Source organism: Ovis canadensis, chromosome 2 (assembly GCF_042477335.2).
Source record: "Ovis canadensis isolate MfBH-ARS-UI-01 breed Bighorn chromosome 2, ARS-UI_OviCan_v2, whole genome shotgun sequence".
Classification (NCBI taxonomy): Eukaryota; Metazoa; Chordata; class Mammalia; order Artiodactyla; family Bovidae; genus Ovis; species Ovis canadensis.
Genome location: NC_091246.1, coordinates 111,953,311 through 111,973,539, shown reverse-complemented (window position 1 = coordinate 111,973,539; position 20,229 = coordinate 111,953,311). Strand labels below are relative to the sequence as shown.

The window sequence follows — 20,229 nt, the reverse complement described above, 5'->3', positions numbered from 1 at the left end:
GAAATCTAAGAAATGTATTTTGAGTTAGAATAATTTGACTACGCTACAGCTTTTCAGAGGTTGTTTGTGCATGCGGTCTTCAGCAGGTGACAAAGTTGATTTTAGTTTCATCTGGCATCTCCCAGTAACATTGGTGGCATTGTTCTGAGTGAGGCATTTGCCTTTAAAGTTGAATTTGGCAACATAAGCTGAGCCCTTTAAAAGAACATGAAATGGCTATATCATGAGTCCTCAGTAAAAGGGTTTTTAGAAATTCTTAAAGTTAACAATAAAACAAGGCCACTATCATTTAATGGCTTTCTGTCGGGAGAAGGTCAAAACTCTTTCAAACACTCTGCTCAGAATTATTTTTAGAAATGAGCAAATAATTCTAGGGTTCATCTGATACTTATTCTAAGCACTGTCGTGTTCTTAATACATATGACACCCTTCAGATTCTGTTGCCAACTGACTTGTAAATTTTCTCTGCACCTGTATCTCCTACCTAATATATGCGGAGTAGGGGACTTCTGAATTTATGTGCATGGATATGAGTAAGGGCATGTGTTTAGGGAGAGCTAACCCATGCTAAGTTTATGAAATGCTGTAATTCAAGATGTTACTAACAAACTAGGAAAAAGAAGTTGGTCTGGTAAAGGGATGCCTTAATGAAATTAGTCTACCAATGGCAATCAAGTGGTGGTTGGATATTCTCAGAAAGATCATTGGGAAGATGTGAGCTTAGTTTTGATTATCATCTATAGAACCTGATGATATTTCCCTCAGATGTCACCTGTAATTATTGTTAATTGTTCTACAGAAAGAAGTCTATAGAAAGTTACGGAAATTGCTAGGTCAGTAAATAATTGTTTAGTATTACACTCTACCTCCTTACCCTAATGTCATGATATAATGAATTATTGCTCTGTGCATGGAGACCATTACTTATGAACTGTTCTTGGAGAACTGAGAAAACAGTCAGTTAAATCCTGTTTTGTGCAGTGGTTCCAGTTAAGAATTGAAAAAGGCTTCAGAAGTTATGAAGTAAACCTATAAAATCATCCGTTGAGGTAAATATTAATACCTAAAATCATAGGGAATCAGTGGACTTGTTTAAACAGTTCTAAAACACTAGCATTTAGAGGAAATTCCTTGGAAGATTCTATGCTTAGAACAAATGAAAGTCAGAATAGATTATTATGAACCTGTCAGTGTAGATTATTATGAACCTGTTACTTGTAACTTGTTTGAGACTGTAAATAAGATTCGACTAGAGGGGGTTAGGATAGGGAAGAAAAAAGAATAATAAATTCACACTAAATGCTAATAGACTCAGAGATGGCAGGATGAATTTCTAACTCAAAGACTTTTGAATTGTGACGTATAACACACATCATGAAAGTGAAAGTGAAGTTGCTCAGTCGTGTCCGACTTTTTATGACCCCATGGACTGTAGCCTAGCTCTCCCTCCATGGGATTCTCCAGGCAAGAGTACTGGAATGGGTTGCCATAAAGATGCATAAAGCATACTTGTACAGGACGAGTTACTACACAGCAAGCACTTTTGCAACCTTTTTCAGATTAAGAAAATAAGCATGACTGCACTCCAGCAGCTTCCTGACCACAGCCCTTTCCCCCTCCCTAGAGATATATAGTGTTATCTCTCTGTCTGGTCACTTTGTTGCCTTCCATTATGGTTTGATCATCTAGATATGTATCACTGGGATTATCACGTAGCATGCCCTGCTTTTGAAGATTAAATAAATTGAATCATACAGTACATATTCCTTTGATTCTTGCTTTTACAAAGCATGATTTTCAAGACTCTTCTTTGTTGCAGGGAGTAGCTGTTGTGACGTTGCTCTAGACCGTGTCACTCTTTTGTCCATATACCACAGTATAGATATTCATTCTGCTACTGATGGAGCTACTAGTTCTTAACTGTTTCTGGTGGGTACAGACACTGCTGTTTTCAATACGATCCGTGTATCCTGGTGGGTGTGTGCACAAGTTTCATTGGCCTGGGTGTGACTTGTCGGGTTGTAGGCTTTATTTTTTATAGTGTTGATTCAGTTTACACTCAGGTGAGCATGTATGACAGCTCCACCGTCACCAACTGCTTGGTGTTGTCTGACTTTTGCTGTTGTCCATCTGCTGACTGTGTCATGGATTCTGATTGTGGCCTTAATTTGCATTTCCTTGGCACATTTTTCATGCTGATGGACTATTTCAAAAAATTTTTTTGAAGTACCTATTCAAGTCATTTGCTGGTTTTTCTATTGACCTGTGTGTCTTAGAGATATGTAAACATTAGTCATTTTCTATATACAGGCTTCCCATTACATGAGTGTAAGTATCCTTTATTCTGTGGGTGGTGTCTCATTCTCTGTCTTTGTCTGGCCTGCTCTAACAGAAATAGCACAGGCTGGGTGGTGGCTCTAACAGTGTGCATTAATCTCCCACAGCTCTAGAGGCCGGCAGACTCCATGTCTGGTGAAGAGGGGCCGCTTGTGGTTCCTGGTCTGCCATCTTCTCTGTGTCCTCCAGGGAGCTCTGTTATAAGGACACTAATCCCATTCATGAGGGCTCCACCCTCGTGACCTAATCACTTCCCAAAGGCCCCACCTCCAGATGCCACCACACTGGTGATTATTTCTCTCTGTATACATTTTGGTGGGATACATTCTCCTAATGGACAGACCCTATTCATCAGATGTTCTTAATTATAATATGGTCTTGGATAATAATGTTTTGTGTTATGACTAATGGTTTTTGTGTCTTGATGAAAAATTTCCCAGCCCTTAGGTCATGAAGATATTTCTCCCTGTTATTTTGTGAGAGCTTCATTGGCCTTCCACATTCAGGTCTATAATCATCTGAGCAATTTTTATAAATGTGTGTGGATTAGGGTGTATATAATTTTTTTTTTCATGGATATAGCCAGTGGTCCAAATACCACTTGTTTAAGAAAACCATTGTTTACACAGTCTTTTATAGTGCCACCTTTGCTATATATCAACAGGCATATATAAAGGAGGGTCTATTTCTAGATGCCCTATTATGTACTTTTGGTTATTTTCATAGCTTTGTGTCAAAAGCACTCTGTTTAAATCACTATAAGTCTATAAATAGTCTCAGTGCCTGGTAAATAAAGCAAGTCTCCCCTGTTCTTTAAGAGTGTCTTAACTATTCCCAGGCCTTTTTATTTCCATGTAAGTTTTAGCAGAGTTTGCCACAAAAAAGTCTCTTCTTTTTTAATAAAGTATAGTTGATACACAGTGTTGTTAGTTCCTGTCGGGATTTTGACTGTCATTTTATTAAGTCTGTAGATGAGTTTGAATCTTTCAGTTCATGAACATGATATACTTCTCCATATACGTGTCTTTTTAAATGCCTTTAGTTTTCCTATTGACTTCTGTCTTCATTCTTTATTACACTTGTTTCTAGGTAATTTTTAAATGCTAATGCTATTTAATGCAATTATTTTAAAATTTAACATGCTAACTAACTGCTGGTATATTTTGAAGTTCAGTTGTTCATTGAATATTGATTTTTAAAAATTTATCCACTTTAACTCTTACTAATTCTAATGACTTATTTGTGATGTCTTGATGATATAGTCATATCATTGGTTAGTAGTGGAAAATTGAGCCAACTTCTGCACTGAAGTCTGTTTTAACTACTGTTCAGCTCTAGGTAGTGGTGGTTGTTTTTCTGTATATATTGCATTATGTATGTCTAAAAGATGTTTCTTTTAAAGGCTACTACATCTAAAAAATAAATAATTCCTTATAATCAGTGATCTTGGGTATTTCACATTTTCCCAATTGTTACATTGAAACTGGTTGATAAATCCTTTAAATCTTTTTAAAAAATTTCTACAGGTCCCTCCCCACTGCCCCTGTTTTTTTTTTGTTGTTGTTGTTGTTGTTGTTTGTTTTATCATTCATTTGTTGATGAAGAAATCTGGTCATTTGTTTCCCATTTTGGGTTTTCCTAATTGTGTTCCTGAGCTCTCATTTAACATGTTTCTATGATTTTTGTTTCCGGTAAATTGGTAGTTAGATCTAAAGGCAAAAAATACTTTTATTTTTAAAGTACTTCTAATGTAGATTTTTTGGGTCCTGTGGGTTAGGAAGAGCTGAAAGATTATATATAGCTATATATGTGTAGTTATAGTGTATGGTTATACACTATCCTGTGTATGCCTGCCTCCCTGATTCACACACCTCCAGACTCCCACATCAGTTTGAGGGTAGAATCAGGGTGCATTTGGAAGTAGAGACACCTTCCCCCTTTGAAGTTTTAAGTCCTTTTATGTGCTGCCAGTTCTTGGTTTTGATTCTTCAGAGGTTTCGTCCTGAGTGTCGACTTAAAATGCACAGTGTGAGAATTGTGGGTTAAACTTAATTTGGGGCAAAATGATGACTATAGTCAGGGAGACAGCACCTCAGATAGGTCTGAGAAACTGCTCCAAAGAGGTGGGAGGTGGGGAGGTCAGTATGTTATTGTGGTGGTAAGGGTGGGAGGATCGGTGAGGATCATCAGCGGGCTCATGACTAGTCATGAGGAGCAGAGGTCACCATGGAGGATTTCAGTGCTTTTCTAGATAAGAAGAGATGCAAGAAATGGGCTCATAAAATTGGCTTCTGAAAATACCTAACTCTCTGAAGACCTGTCCTGCCAGTTTTCCCAGAGCACGGAGTGCTCCGTTCCTGCTCTCTACCCTGAACTCTTTTCAGGGGGTATTGAAGGTCAGCAACTGCAGTGGCTCAGGATTTGATCTCACGTAGAGGCAGATGGCAAGTGCCAATTTGTAGGTGATCTAGATATCCCCCCACCCCACCCCAGTGCCTTGGAATTCTTGAACGTGTCTTCTCTCTTTAACTGTAATTTAGGTTCTTAGTCTGATAATACCTAACCTTTGTCCAAGTCCTCTGGCCGCACCCTCCAGTTTACCTTGTCCTTTTTTCTGAAGTATAATTAGAAAGCACCTGAGCCTAAATAATGCTTTTACTGGAAGAGAATGTGGCAGCCATGGACCCCATCAGCATAAGAAATTTGTTTACTTCTGAAATTCTTTAAATTTCCAGATTATTTTAAAAGGTTTATTTCAAAATTAATGAGTAATTGTTTTTAAAATTGTCAACAATGTAGAGCTATATACAGTAAAAACTGAATGTACCATCAGCCTCGCCACTTCCATCTCATTCTCTCCTGAGTGACGACAATTAAGTCTACTGCATCTCATTCTAAACTTAACTCTATACCGATATACTGCATATAATACAAACACGCCTACATACAGAAATACAGTGTTCTTTAAAAATACTTATTTTACTCAGGCTACAAAAATGTTTCCTATGCAACGCCGTCAGTGTATTTTATAGGGAAAGTATTCCTCCCCCTTTAGTTAGTGCTGGCTAGCTGTCAGTTTTAGTTTTCCTGTGTGACCAAGTTGTAGATCAGGACAAACAGATGAAGAGAATACCTCCAAATACCAGGAAAACTTGTAGATAGCTTTTCATCTGATAAAAAGGCAGGGAAGAATATAAGTAGTATAAAATGAAATTATGTCTAAATGTCATATAGAATGCATTTTTAAAAGTCTTATAATAGTAGAACTTGACATACCAAAGTACCAAAAAGGACCAAATTTACTCTTGGTTAATTTAGCAAAGTTGGCTCTTTGTTTAAAAGTTAGATTTCCTTGTTTAAAAAAAATCATTTCAGAGGTTGGGGGCTGGGACAGGACAGGATTGTGGAGGGGAAGAGGGGTAGTGGGTGGGCTGGGCTCTCATGCCTTTCTCCATGTGGAAAAAAGGGAAAAAAAAATCATTTCCAAGAAAATATGAAGAAAACAGAAAAAGCCACCCACAGTCATATCATAAATGCTAATACCAGAACCAGAGACAATTAGATAGAACATTCCTGTGGCAGTAACTTGTCTATATTCCCTCTCCAGAACCCTTTTACTCACAAATCCCAGGTGGGGTTTTATAAGAAGGTATGTCTTTCTGAGGTTCAAACTTTCTGAAATAAAAAAACTGATTTAATCTAACTTTTAAAAAGTTCCCAGATCACTACTAATAACTAAGATGTACTAGACAAATGGTTTTTGCAGTAGTCATGTATGGATGTGAGAGCTGAACAGTGAAAAAGGCTGAGCACCAAAGAATGGATGCTTTTGAACTCTCGTCCTGGAGAAGACTCTTGAGAGTCCCCTGGACAGAAAAGAGATCAAACCAATCAATTGTAAAGGAAATCAACCCTGAATATTCATTGGAAGGACAGATGCTAATGCTGAAGCTCCAATACTTTGGCCACCTAATGCAAAGAGCCAACTCATTGGAAGAGACCTTGATGCTGGGAAAGGTTGAAGGCAGGAGGAGAAGGGGATGACAGAGGATGAGATGATTGGATGGAATCACCAACTCAATGGACACAAGTTTGAACAAGCTTTGGGAGATAGTGAAGGACAGGGCAGCCTGGCGTGCTGCACTCCACGGGGTTGCAGAGTCAGATACGACTGAGCGAATGAGCAACAACTAGACCAGCTGAGTCTCTCTCTCCTCTTTACTGTCATCTGAGTCCTTTCTTTCCTTCTCTTGCCTGCAATTCTCATGTAAAATCATTGAATTGGAGTAGACCTTAGGGTTGGCACATTCAGTGCTTACAAAAACACATTTTACAAAGCCCCTGCGTCCTGTGGAACAGCTTCTAATGAATTTTCGTTAAGTGGCATTGCCCCATCATAGCTATTTCAGAAAAAGAATCTCGTAGTCTGGGGAGCAATCACCTGAGAGGCAGCTGTAAAAATCTGAACTCAGCTTAAATGAGCATCAGCCTTTTTTTCTTTTGGAATGACAGTTTGAAATGAAACATACTTTGGTATGTTAAGTTCTACTCTTCAAAGACTTTTTAAAAATGCATTCTATATGGCATTTATAAGTAATTTAGTTTTATACTTCTTATGTTCTTCCCTGCCTTTTTATAAGATGAAAAGTTCTCTGCAAGTTTTCCTGGTATTTGGGGGCACTCTCTTAACCTGTTTGTCCTGATTTACAACTTGGGCATACAGCGAAAAATAAAAACCATACTTTTTGAAAATAAAAATGATACATTTTGAAACGTTCTGTAGCCTGAGTTCCCTTATTTCTAAATTTCATAAAATGTCTAGCAAAGAGACCATTAAAGTACATGTTAAGACATACTTCACTAAAGCCCCCTCCCCCCCACCTTTTCAAAGCACACCGAAAATCTTTGTGAGGTAGGAAATGTAGAAGTCAGGAGAGAGGAAAATCTCCCAGCTAGTAAGTCTCTTTTTGGATAGTTTGACATACTAACAAAGTTACCTAGGATATTAAGTTTCTTAAACCTCGATGTCTTTCTTAACTAGCTGGTTCCTGAAGGAAGGAGGCTGCTGAAGGGGATTAGTAATGGTCCAGTTACTGAATTTTTGAAGCCAGAGTACAATTTAGATATTTAAGAATAGGCTTTAAAGCCAAATGTCTTGAAGACTTTGGTATCTTCCGTTTCGTTATCTTTATGATTCACGTGACGTGGTTACATATAAATTTGTGTATTTATATGGTAAAATCGCGTGGCCTTTTTAGCGTGTCATTCCCACTTACCTACATTGGGAATGAAAAGGTTGATTCCTTGTGTACACGCATAATTTCTTTGCACAGCTCTGTATTGAGAAATCGAGAAGTAGGTTTCTGTCGCCTTGCTGTAGTTGCCCCCTTGCTGTGGAGGCTGTTTGGTCTGTCACCCCTGGGCTTAGTCACCATCACACGTAGCGGGGCCTGATTGATGGGGAGGCGAGCCCGTCGCCCTGGCAACCGTGGCGCCTGGGTGACGTCAGCCCGCGAGGCTGCGCGCGCCGACAGGTCGGGCATGGCGACTACCCAACCTGCTGCGGCGGGGTTCCGGGGCGCGCGCGGGCGGTGAGCTCGCGAGCTTTCCCTCTGCTTCTTCGTGCGGACATCGGCCATGGACGCTGCCTCCGACCCCTACCTGCCCTACGACGGGGGTGGAGACTGCATCCCCCTGCGGGAGCTGCACAAGCGAGGTAACGCGGGCTGTGGGGCTGGTCCCGGCCGCACTGAGGCCGATGGAGGTCCTGGTCGGCGGTTCCCTCCGTGCGCAGCGCGGCGGCGGTCACTGCGCGCACAGGTCCCGTCGCGGGGCGCGGGCGGCGGTGCTTCTCCTCCTTAATTCAGGTGCCACTGGGTTTCAGCTGCTGTCGCTTACCGTGGAGCTCTGCACCCCGAAGTCAGTTCTAGGAGAAGCTCTACCTGCTTAAAGAGGAACACATTTTCATGTCAATATTTTTTATTTAGTGTGCTTTCAGCTGAGTGAGTACATTGTCTTCCATAGGTATCTGGTAGTAATTAATGGAATGATACCAACATATGGAATCATTTTCACACATCAGAAAAAATAATAGTAGTTTGTAAAAACCAGAAAAGCACCCAGCATTCATGTAAATCTTTTTCGGCAGGCACTGCCAGAACAGATTACATGTTAATTAAACTGCCCTTTTTTCATTTTTCTTAAACTGATTTTCTAAAAATAGGCAGTTTTAGAAACAAAAAATTGAACCTCAAGAAAAATCTCTGAGCTAGATGACTTTGAATTTATAAACTTCATATTATAAACTTAACTTTTTAAAGTAAGGAAGTCATTATTTTCCTGAGCGTATTTAGCCTCTTTTATTTAAAATATAGTTTTTATTCTGATAACATCTTCTTTTGGTATTAAGTTCCATTAGGATTAAAAAAAGGTAATATAACAAGTGTTTTGAATTGTATCTTCTAGACAGTATTTTAGGCTCTGAACAGTTGTAACATCCTGTGGTATTCTGTTGTTAATAAAAGCATGCTTGAGAAAATGAAGATCATGTTACATATATTGTACTTTTCTCTTAGTTACCTCTTTAGTAAGGTATGTATATGTGTGTATATACATATTTATATACATACGTAAATTATTTTAGAACATTTGGGGAAATACCTAAAAGCATAAAGAAGAAAATTAAATTTTTTCATGGTCTTTGCTCCCGGAGTTATTGGGATTGTTTTTCCAGTTCTAACATGTTCCTCTTGCTCTCCTTTTTCCTATGGTCTCATCATCCCTTTTCTGGTAGGAATTTTCTTTAAACAGGAAGGAATGTGAATGAATGGGACTGCTCAACTGTCACAGTATTTGCTAATCAGCAATTAAACTGTGTTTTCTTTGAGCTGTTTCAACATCCATTTGTTGATTTATAATTTACAATAAACCAGGAGACATGCAATTGGGAAATTTAAATTCCCTGTGATAGGCTTGACAGTCTTTACCACAGCTTAGGTATAGACCTCACCTCTGTATAAGATATGCAAGAAATAAGTCAGCCAAAGCTTATGTGCAAGTAGGCATGGTTCCTGATATGCTTATTACTGAAATAGAAGCTTTTTGTTTCTATTATGTTTTCACAAATAGTCCTTTAGAAATCTTGCCTAAAGTCTAAGTCTCTTCCACTGTTGGCATCGCAGATGGGTTCCTGATCCCTTGAGGAGACCTTTCCCAGCTAACCTAAGCCAGTGTTTTCGAAGTAACATTGTGTCATTGTAGTAGAAATCAGTTGGTTATTAGGCTTACTTGACTGTTCTGTAGTATCCTAGTATCTATGGATAAGAGGTTTTCCGTAATTTATGACCTTTTCTGACCTTGGGTCAAACAGAGGAACTGAAAGTGGAGAAACAGAAATCAAAAAAAGAGTCAGCTACCCTAGGAGGGCAAAATGACAATGACCGGAAAGATCTTTGGGGGCTGGGAAAGAGTGAAGAGGCAGATAACCAAAGTGTAAAATTGTGAAGGATATCAATAAAGCAAATGTGACTGTTTACTGAATTACCGAGTACTGGAATTAGGAATTACCGTGTAGAGTAAGTTAAATTTAATGTTCTTTGTCAAGATGAGATGGTAAGTGATGAAGGTTCCAACTTAAGTGAATAATATAGAGGCTAGAAATGTATGTAGATATAAAAATACAATCAGTTAATGTATTTTTGATGGATTAGAAATTAAAATGACATTTTAGAAATGGTTATCTTTTGGGGTATATTTCCTTCCTATACAGTTAAGTTCTTTCATAAAATGTCTCTTCCATCTTTGAAAGTGAAAGTGAAGTTGCTTAGTCGTGTCGCTCCATCTTTGCGACCCCGTGGACTGTAGCCCACCAATTTCCTCCCTCCATGGGATTCTCCAGCAAGAATACTGGAGGGGGTTGCCATTTCCTTCAGGGGATCTTCCCAACCCAGGGATTGAACCCGGGTCTCCCGCATTGCAGGCAGAGGCTTTAACCTCTGAGCCACCAGGGAAGCCCTCTTCCATCTTTATGGGGGGCGTGGACCTTTAGTTGTTTTTTGATTCTTGGATTTGGATTTGGACTGCTAGTTTTATACTCTGACTTCCTTCCTGAAGTTTAGGTAGTTTGGAGGTAGAATTCTTGTTTATTCTAACAAGCCCGTATAGTAGATTTGATCTTTGGGATTTTTAGCATTATTTGAATACTGTTTCATTCAAAGTTTTTGTTGAGCTCGTGTGTGTGTGTGTGTGTGTGTGTGTGTGTGTGTGTGTGTGTGTGTGTAAGGCACTCTCGGGTGCTGGAGAACTGGAGGTGGTAGGGTTAGTGATACACCTAATAACTGAGAGGGACACACTGTTGTGGTGCTGGTGGTGAAGAACCTGCCTGCAATGCAGGAGACACAAGGGATGCAGGTTCAGTCCCTGCGTCGGAAAGATGCCCTGGAGGAGGACATGGCAGCCCACTCCAGTCATTCTTGTCTGGAGAATCCCATGGACAGAGGAGCCTGGCAGGCTACAGTCCATGGGGTCACAAAGAGTTGGACACGACTGAGGCGACTTAAGTGCTTTACCTTTACCAGTTCCTTGACGTGTAACAAACCATTTTAATCTTCACAGACTGTGGAGTAGGAACTGTTATAATCCTCATTTTCCTGTTGATGAAACTGAGGTACAGAAATGTGCAAGAAGAGTCAGGGTTCAAAGCAGATGATGAGATTCATACCGTGGTCATAGAAACACTGCTTTGCATTGTGTACGTCCCTGCAGTAACTTGGCATGTGCAGCCTGGTAGGGATGTAGGAAGGCTTCCCAGGTTTAAAAAAACACAACCCAAGGGAGTTAATACATTTCTCATGAATGATACAGACTGCATGTTCTGTGACTCTGTTCACACGTGGCAGTGAAGGAGGAGATGAGTCGAGTGTTTGACGAGTGTTGTCAAAGTTGGCACGTCCACAGGGGATTTGATGTGTGTTCCTGGTGGGGAGGATAGGCTAGTAAGTGACCCAATGGGACTGAGTGCTGGTTAGTGTTGTTCTGTCATGGGGCCAGTCATAGGGTCCTATAGGAAGGTGGCGGAATGCTGGGTCCCAGAGGACCTTGAATGCCAGACGAACCAGTTTTAAACCATAAGAGGTATGCCTTTCCTTTTTAAGTTTGAGTGTTTTTTTTTGGGGGGGGTGCATCTTGTGGCATGTAGGATCTTAGTTTCCTGACCGAGGATTGAGGACGGGGCCCACAGTAGTGAAAGTGCTGAGTCCTAACCACTGGACCAGAGGGATTCCCAAGTTGGTTTTTTTAGTTTGTAACTGAAGTTGTTTCTTGACATCTATTAGCTCAGAGACAAATTTAAGTAAAGCTTTTTTTCTTCCTTTTGTAACAGATGAATTTGTCCATTTTTATTCCCTCCTGAAAGTATCAGTAGTTAGCATTCTTTGCTCATTATTTGAATAGTCACGTTCTGGATGATACTTTTATTGCCGTAGGGGTGTTCTGTAGGTTCTTTTGTAAAAATGTTTTTAGAATTCAAATCCTTATTGCATGTCTATTGCCTTTAATTTTCTAGCCACTAGAAAATTAAATCTCTTCTTACAGATTGGTTCATTGGAGTGTAAATTACAGGAACAAACAGAGATTGTGTGTGTGTGTTTGTGCTCTGTCACTCAGTTGCTGACTTTACCCCATGGCTCCTCTGTCCATGGGACTCTCCAGGCAAGAATACTGGAGTGGGTTGCCGTTTCCTACTCCATTTCCTACTGACTCCTACTGCCATTTCCTACTTCGGGAATCTTCCTGACCCAGGGATTGGCCCTGCATCTTTTGGGTCCCCTGCATTGAAAGGCATATTCTCTACCACTGCGCCACCTGGGAAAGCCCAGAGATTCTTTTCCTGATTTAAAAAAGTGTTTCTGTTATCATAGTATGAAACAAAGCTGCCTGTAAGTTTATTTTGCACACGGTATATGAATTTAAAATCATCAATAAATGTATTTCGTATTACTATGTCTGGCTCTGTTCTCTAAAACTGACACTTGGTATGATTAGTTTTATTCCATCTCGTGACTTGTTGTAAGTTTAAAATGCTTTGTATTTCCAGATATCAAAATGTGAGCAAGTCTCTGGCCCCATACGTTAGGTTTATGGTTTTGGCTGTTTTACCAGCATTGAGGTTACTGTTCTGTGTTGACATGAGGCCCCAGGAGACTGGTGGCTTAAATTGTATTTTAAAGTTTTGCGTCTGTTTTTTAATAAACATTTAATTTATAGTTTTTTGGTAGTCCTGTAAAACCTTAATCAGATCAAGAATGGAGATTCGCTTTAGTTTGTTTATTGTTTGCCATTGGAGAGAGCAAATTTCATGGATTTTATTATTCACATGATATGCAGGTATCTTACACACAGAGAGAATAAATTAACATGGAACTTGTTTCCAGTCGTACAGATGGCTTAATCCTCACTTCATCATCCCTACCTTCAAGAACGTGGCTTTTTATTTTGTGATATCAATAGAACTGAGAGGGAAACAGTGAACTGAGTAATTTAGCATCACTACTGACTGGTTGTGTATCTTCTGTCAGCTTCTTTGGCATTTGGTTTTAATTTCCAGGTTTTTGCAGTTCAAACAGATGGCAGCTAAATATGACTGGATGGCAGAACAAATGTAAAGAGCAAATACTTTATCATATTTATCCAGCAGATGTTTAATTGACCACCTGTTAAGTGCTAGCATTGTGCTTGGCGTTACGTCTTTAATCTTTCATTTGGAAGCCTGTTAACATTCTGGAACCTCCTCTATCAACTTAGAGCATTTGCTTTCCCCTCCCTCACCAAAGTGACCACTTCTTATCAGTAATGTCACAGAGAGAAGAAAAAAAATGTATTGGGGACCAGACTTCCTGCCCTTATTTAATGGATACCTGATACTGGATTGTAGGAAACGTGCAGAATTTTAGATTTCTGTCTGCCTTCTTTCATAATTTACAATAAAAATGCGTATGTTTTATGAGTGTGTGATGGATAGTAATCTGCCTATAAGGGTAAATGGCAAAGGTCACTGCTCGCCTATCTTTGAGACTGACTCCAGAGATAGTGAGTACTAGTCTTAGCAAGCAAGCACACGCCTGCCTTGGCATGCAGGACTGTTATTTGGATGGCCTTCCCTGGTGGCTCAGACAGTAAAGAATCTGCCTGCAGTGCAGGAGACCCAGGTTTGATCTCTGGGTCAGGAAGATCCCCTGGAGAAGTGAATGGCTACCTGCTCCAGTATCCTTGCCTGGAGAATCCCCAAGGGACACAGGAGCCTGGCGGCTACAGTCCCTGGGGTCACTAAAGAGACAGGACTGAGTGATAATACATGTTATTTGGATATTCCTTTTAGACTGCTGAAGGTGTGTGATGGTGAAATTTACCAGTTAGTTCAGTTTAAGATGTAACAGTTACATACCATTTTTAGCTCAGTTCAGCAAATACATATTGAGGACTACTGGGTGGGAATATAAAGGTTTCTACTGGTGGGAAAGCAGATAATAATAAATGTCTGTATTTCTATTGTTTATTTTTTGTCAAATTACAAGTTTCAACATGTTGGGTTGTGACTAGTATTTAAAAAAAGAAAAAAAAAGAAGGAAGGAAATAGTAAAATTATCAGAGTATATGCCAACTAGTAAATATGCTAAACTTCATTTTTACTTAGGGTACATATCTGTACACTATGTCAGAAGTGTTTCTAGCTGTAAGCAAGAAAAAATAGTGTGATAACCGGGTTATGAGTAAGTCCCTGTGGAGGGTCAGTTGACTTGGCTTCCTGTGCCTCAGATGAGTCTGGAGCAACCTGAGGATGAGAGTGGGATGTGTTATTGTTGTTGACCTCTGCTGAAGCACGGGGATTTGAGTGGCAGGACCAAAGCAGGGCCGGTGACAACTGTTGCAGCCACTTTGTGGTCTGGAGCCAAAGGCAGAGAGGGCTGATGACGTGAAGGGTCAGTCCTGTTACTTGTCTGAGCTCAGTGCACATGCGTAAGTGTTTTGGGAGAAGGCATCATCAACAGTCTTAATGGCCTGTAGGTGGGAAAGATTATCTTATTTCTGTTGTAGTCTCATTTATGTTTTTACTTTTCTACCTGTGCGTTGGAATTTTATCTGCAAAACTACTACCACATCCAAGGTCACAAGGACTTACTCTTCTCTCTTTTTCTTAAGAGTTTAATAATTGTAGCCCTTACATTTTGGCCTGTGATCGTTTCTGAGTTAAGTTTCATGTATGGTGTGAGGTAGGTAGGGTCCAACTTCATTCTTTTACATGTAGGTAGCCTGTTGTCGCAGCATCATTTGTTGAAGACTGTTCTTTTCCCATTGGTGAAAATATTTATCTAATAATATAACCAGAAAACTACTAGAGCTCATTAATGAACTTGGTGAAGTTGCAGGATGCAAAATTCATATGCAGAAATCTGCTGCACTTCTCTACACTAACAATGAACGATCAGGAAGAGAAATTAAGAAAACAGTCCCATTTACTATTACATTAAAAATAATAAACCGACATGAGGACACAAAAAACCCGTATTCCAAAAACTAAAAGACTCTGATGAAGGAAATTGAAGATGACACAAAGAAATGGAAAGGTATACTGTGTTCTTGGATTGGAAGAATCAGTACTGTCAGAATGACATGGATTTTGATGATGGCCATCCTGACCAGTGTAAAGTGATCCTCACTGAAGTTTCAGTTTGCATTCCTCTAATAATTAATGATTTTTGTTGTTCATTGGCTAAGTCATGTCCTTCTCTTGGCGTCCCCATGGCCTGCAGCACACCACACTCCTCTGTCCTCCACTTTCTCCCAGAGTTTGCTCAGCTTCATGTCCATTGAGTCAGTGATGCTATCTAACCATCTTATCCTTTGCCACCCCCTTCTCCTTGTGCCTTCGGTCTTTTCCAATTTGTAAGCATCTTTTCATTTGCTTTTCCGTGTGCATATTACCCAAGGCAATGTACAGATTCAGTGCAATTCCTATCAAATTACCAGTGGCATTTTTCTCAGACCTAGAACAAAACAGTTTACAATTTGTATGGAAAGACCCCTACCCCCCACCCCCACGCCAAATAGCTGAAGCAGTCTTGAGAAGGAAAAATGGAACTGATAGAATGAGGCTCCCTGACTTCCGAGCGTATTACAAAGCTACAGTAATCATGACACAAGAGCAGAAATATAGATCAGAAGTGAAACAGGAAGGAAAGCCCAGAGATAAACCCACTCACATGGGCATTTATCTTTAACAGAGGAGGCAAGAATATACAAAAGAGAAAAGACAGTCTCTTCAGTAATGGTGCTGGGTAAACTGGACAGCCACATGTGAAGTAATGATATTAGAACATTCTCTAACACCAAACACAAAAGGAAACTCACAGTACCTATAAACAAGAGGAAAATGTAGACAGACACTGACAACACTCCCAGCACTGTCTTTTTGAATCCACCTCCTAGAGTGATGGAAATGAAAATAAACAAATGGAGGCTAATTAAACTTAAACGCTTTTTGCACAGTAAAGGAAACTGTAAACAGAACGTAAAGACAGCTTATGAAATGGGAGAAAGCATTTGCAAATGACACGACTGACAGGGATTAATCGCAAAATACACAGCTCATGCAGCTCAATATCCAAAAAAAACAACCTAATAATAAATTTGACGTTTCTCCAAAGAAGACTTACAAATAGCCAAAAAGTGCATGAAAATGTGCTCAACATCACTAATTAATAGAGACATGTAAATCAAAACTACAGTGAGCTATCACCTCAGACCAGTCAGAATGGTCATCATCAAAAAACCTACAAACAATAAATGCTGGAGAGGATATAGAGAAAAGGGAACCCTGCGCTGTTGATGGGAATGTAAATTGGCACAGCCACTCTGGACACTAGTATGGAAGTTCCTTAGAAAATTGAAGATAGAGCTACCATATGATGTTGCAGTCCCATTCTTGGGCATATTTCTGGAAAAAACCATTATTCGAAAAGATCCATGCACCTCAAAGTTCATAATAGCACTGTTTACAATAGGCAAGATATGGAAGTAACCTCAGTGTCCATAAACAGAAGAATGGAGAAAGACGATGTACATACATACAGTGGAATATTACTTAGCCATAAAAATGGAATAGTATCATTTTCAGCAACATGGATGGACATAGAGATCATCATAGTGAAGCCTGATGGGTAGAGAAAGACAAATATATGGTATCACTTATACATAGAGTGAAAAATAAAGACATAGAGACTTATACATAGAGAAAAAATAAAATGGGGCTTCCCTGGTGACTCTGGTAAAGAATCCGCCTGCCAGAGCAGGAGACACATCTTCAATCCCTGGGTCTTGAAGATCCCCTGGAGAAAGAAATAGCAACCCACTGCAGTATTATTGCCTGGAGAATCCCATAGACAGAGCAGTTTGGTGGGCTACAGAACCTGGGGTCACAGAGTTAGCCATGACTGAGCAACTGAGCACACACACACAAATAAAATCATACAAATGGACTTACATACTAAGCAGAAATAGACCCACAGACATAGGGAAAAAAAAGTTATGATTACCAAAGGGGAAAGGGGTGGAGAACGATAAACTAGGAATTTGAGATAAATATATACACACTACTTTATAGATATAAAAAATAAATAACCAGCAAGGACCTACTGTATAGCGCAGGGCACTATACTCAATATTTTGTAATAACCTGCAAGAGAAAAGAATCTGAAAAAGAATAGATACACATGTATAACTGTATCACTTTGCTGTGAAACTAACACAGCATTGTAAATCAACTACGTTTCAGTACAAAAAACAAAACGTAAATAACAAATTTAAAATTGGATTTTCCTGCAGATAATTTAAAAACTGCTTAGGTTACAGGTATGAATAAAATGTGTTTCCATCGGAATGCATGAATATTATAAAGTATTGTGTCTGGGGAGAAAAGACAAAAGTCCTCTTATAAATAAAGTTATTTTTGCAAGGAACTTCACTCACTAATTTGAATCACTAACACTAAAACACATCGTACTTGCTGATACTTGAACTATGAAATAATGCTGGTGATATTTAAATTATAAGATGTCCGTTTTTTGGAAAGGTTGGTCATTTACTGTGCATTTTAGAAATTTGTTTTTGTGGCCATACCAGGTATAGTGAATTAAGTTATGTTAAAAATCTATTGGATTTTGCTCAATATATTATCTGCAGTTCACATACCACAGCCTATGGGTAGGTGAAATCACCTAGGTACCTGAGAGATTGATTAGTAGGTAGTTCCTGTTGGCTTATGTGGCAGCCCTGGGATTTGAATCTAGGTGTTTCTGACCTCAGAGTGCATTAGGTCATGGGATTCCTATACTGGGCCATGCTGCAGAAAAAGTGATCTGTTCTCTAGTTTCGTTGTTTTCCAGCCATGGGCAGTAGAAAGGTGGTCACGGCATCTGGCATCAGACCCCCAGGAAAGTTTTGTGTTAAAGCTGGGAGCTACTGCTTTCAGATCGTGCTTTCTTATACACTCTAAGATCTGGGATTGTCCTGTGTCCTGTTATCCTTTTGAAGTTCAGGTGTCCAAAAAAAATAGACTCTTCTGTCTGTATATCACTGTCAGTCAGTCAACAGTCAGTACAGCTGCTCAGTCGTGTCTGACTCTTTGCGACCCCATGAACCGCAACACGCCAGACCTCCCTGCCCATCACCAGCTCCCGGAGTTTACTCAAACTCATGTCCATTGAGTTGGTGATGCCATGGAACCATCTCATCCTCTGTTATCCCCTTCTCCTGCCTTCAGTCTTTCCAAGCATCAGGGTCTTTTCCTATGAGTCAGTTCTTTGCATCAGGTGGCCAGAGTATTAGAGTTTCAGCTTTAACATCAGTCCTTCCAGTGAATATTCAGGACTGATTTCCTTTAGGATGGACTGGTTGGATCTCCTTGCAGTCCAAGGGACTTTCAAGAATCTTCTCCAACACCACAGTTCAAAAGCATCAATCCTTTGGCGCCCAGCTTTCTTTGTAGTCCAACTCTCACATCCATACATGGCTACTGGAAAGACCAGAGCCTTGACTAGATGGGCCTCTGTTGGCAAAGTAATGTCTCTGCTTTTTAATATGCTGTCTAGCTTGTTCATAACTTTCCTTCCAAGAAGCAGGTCTTTTAATTTCATGGCTGCAGTCACCATCTGCAGTGATTCTGGAGCTGTAAAAAATGAAATCTGTCACTGTTTCCACTGTTTCCCCATCTGTTTGTCATAAAATAATGGGACTGGATGCCATGATCTTAGGTTTTTGAATGTTACGTTTTAAGCCAACTTTTTCACTCTCCTCTTTAACTTTCATCAAGAGGCTCTTTAGTTCTTCACTTTCTGTCATAAGGGTGGTGTTATCTGCATATCTGAGGTTATTGGTATTTCTCCCGGCAATCTTGATTCCAGCTTGTGCTTCTTCCAGCCCAGCATTTCTCATGATGTACTCTGCATATAAGTTAAACAAGCAGGGTGACAATATACAACCTTGACATGCTCCTTTTCCTATTTGGAACCAGTCTGTGGTTCCATGTGCAGTTCTAACTGTTGCTTCCTGGCCTGCATACAGATTTCTCAAGACGCAGGTCAGGTGGTCTGGTATTCCCATCTCTTTTAGAATTTTCCACAGTTTGTGGTGATCCATACAGTCAAAGGCTTTGGTATAATCAATAAAGCAGAAATAGATGTTTTTCTGGAGTTCTCTTGCTTTTTTCATAATCCAAGGGATGTTGGCAATTTGATCTCTGGTTCCTCTGTCTTTTCTAAAACCAGCTTGTTGTATGCCCAAGTTGCGAAATCTCCCAACGACCACCAGGGAGCTGATAGCCGATGCAAAAGCAAGAGAGTTTTTTATTACCAAGCTCGAGCTGGGGCTCCCACCATTACCGACGTAGCGGCTATAGGGAGGAGCCCCGGGTTTTGGATTACATTGCTTATATAGGGAGTATACATGGAAAGAAAGGATTTCTAGGTAGGGGGACGTCTGATTGGTCACTTTCTTTTGAAGGGTTGTATGTTGGTTCTTGATTGGTCCCTATTGTCTAGGTAGACCACAAGTTCCCTGAGCGTTAAGTCAGGAGATTTTGGTCTAGGGTCCGATTGGCTCGTGCGCGGTGGGGTGAGGTCAGGGGATTTCCAAAGGCTCTTTTCCCGGAATCTTACAAAATGGAGTTTTTCTTTTAACAAAATGGAGTAGCTTAGGTTCTTCACTTGAACATCTGGGAGTTCACGGTTCATGTACTATTGAAGCCTGGCTTGAATTTTGAGCATTATTTTGCTAGTGTGTGAGATGAGTGCAGTTGTGCTGTAGTTTGAGCATTTGGCATTGCCTTTCTTTGGGATTGGAAAGAAAACTCTTCCAGTCCTGTGGCCACTGCTGAGTTTTTCAAATTTGCTGGCACACTGAGTACAGCACTTTCACAGCATCATCTTTTAGGATTTTAAATAGCTGAACTGGAATTCCATGACCTCCGCTAAGTTTGTTCATAGTGATGCTTCCTAAGGCCCACTTGACTTCACATTCCAAGATGTCTGGCTCTAGGTGAGTGATCATACCATCATGATTACCTGGGTCATGAAGATCTTTTTTGTACAGTTCTTCTGTATATTCTTGCCAACTCTTCTTAATATCTTCTGCTTCTGTTAGGTCCATACCATTTCTGTCCTTTATTGTGCCCATCTTTGCGTGAAATGTTCCCTTGGTATCTCTAATTTTCTTAAAGAGATTTTTAGTCTTTCCCATTCTGTTGTTTTCCTCTATTTCTTTGCATTGATCACTGAGGAAGGCTTTCTTATCTCTCCTTGCTGTTCTTTGGAACTCTGCATTCAAATGGGTATATTTTTCCTT

At 40.0% G+C, this 20,229-nt stretch overlaps 1 protein-coding gene across 8 annotated transcripts in view; it reads left to right on the top strand.

Moving 5' to 3' along the window:
- CLCN3 (chloride voltage-gated channel 3) overlaps positions 1-20,229 on the top strand; it is a 98,027-nt gene that overhangs the window by 38,863 nt on the left and 38,935 nt on the right. For 2 of the 8 annotated variants that reach the window (XM_069576783.1, XM_069576780.1), the window contains exon 1: positions 7,860-8,053. The exons of the other annotated variants lie outside the window; for them this stretch is intronic. In XM_069576783.1, coding sequence (XP_069432884.1) covers positions 7,975-8,053 — 79 coding nt within the window. In that variant the 5' untranslated portion in view covers positions 7,860-7,974. Of the gene's footprint in view, positions 1-7,859; positions 8,054-20,229 lie in introns of those variants that run through there. 8 annotated transcript variants of the gene reach the window in all.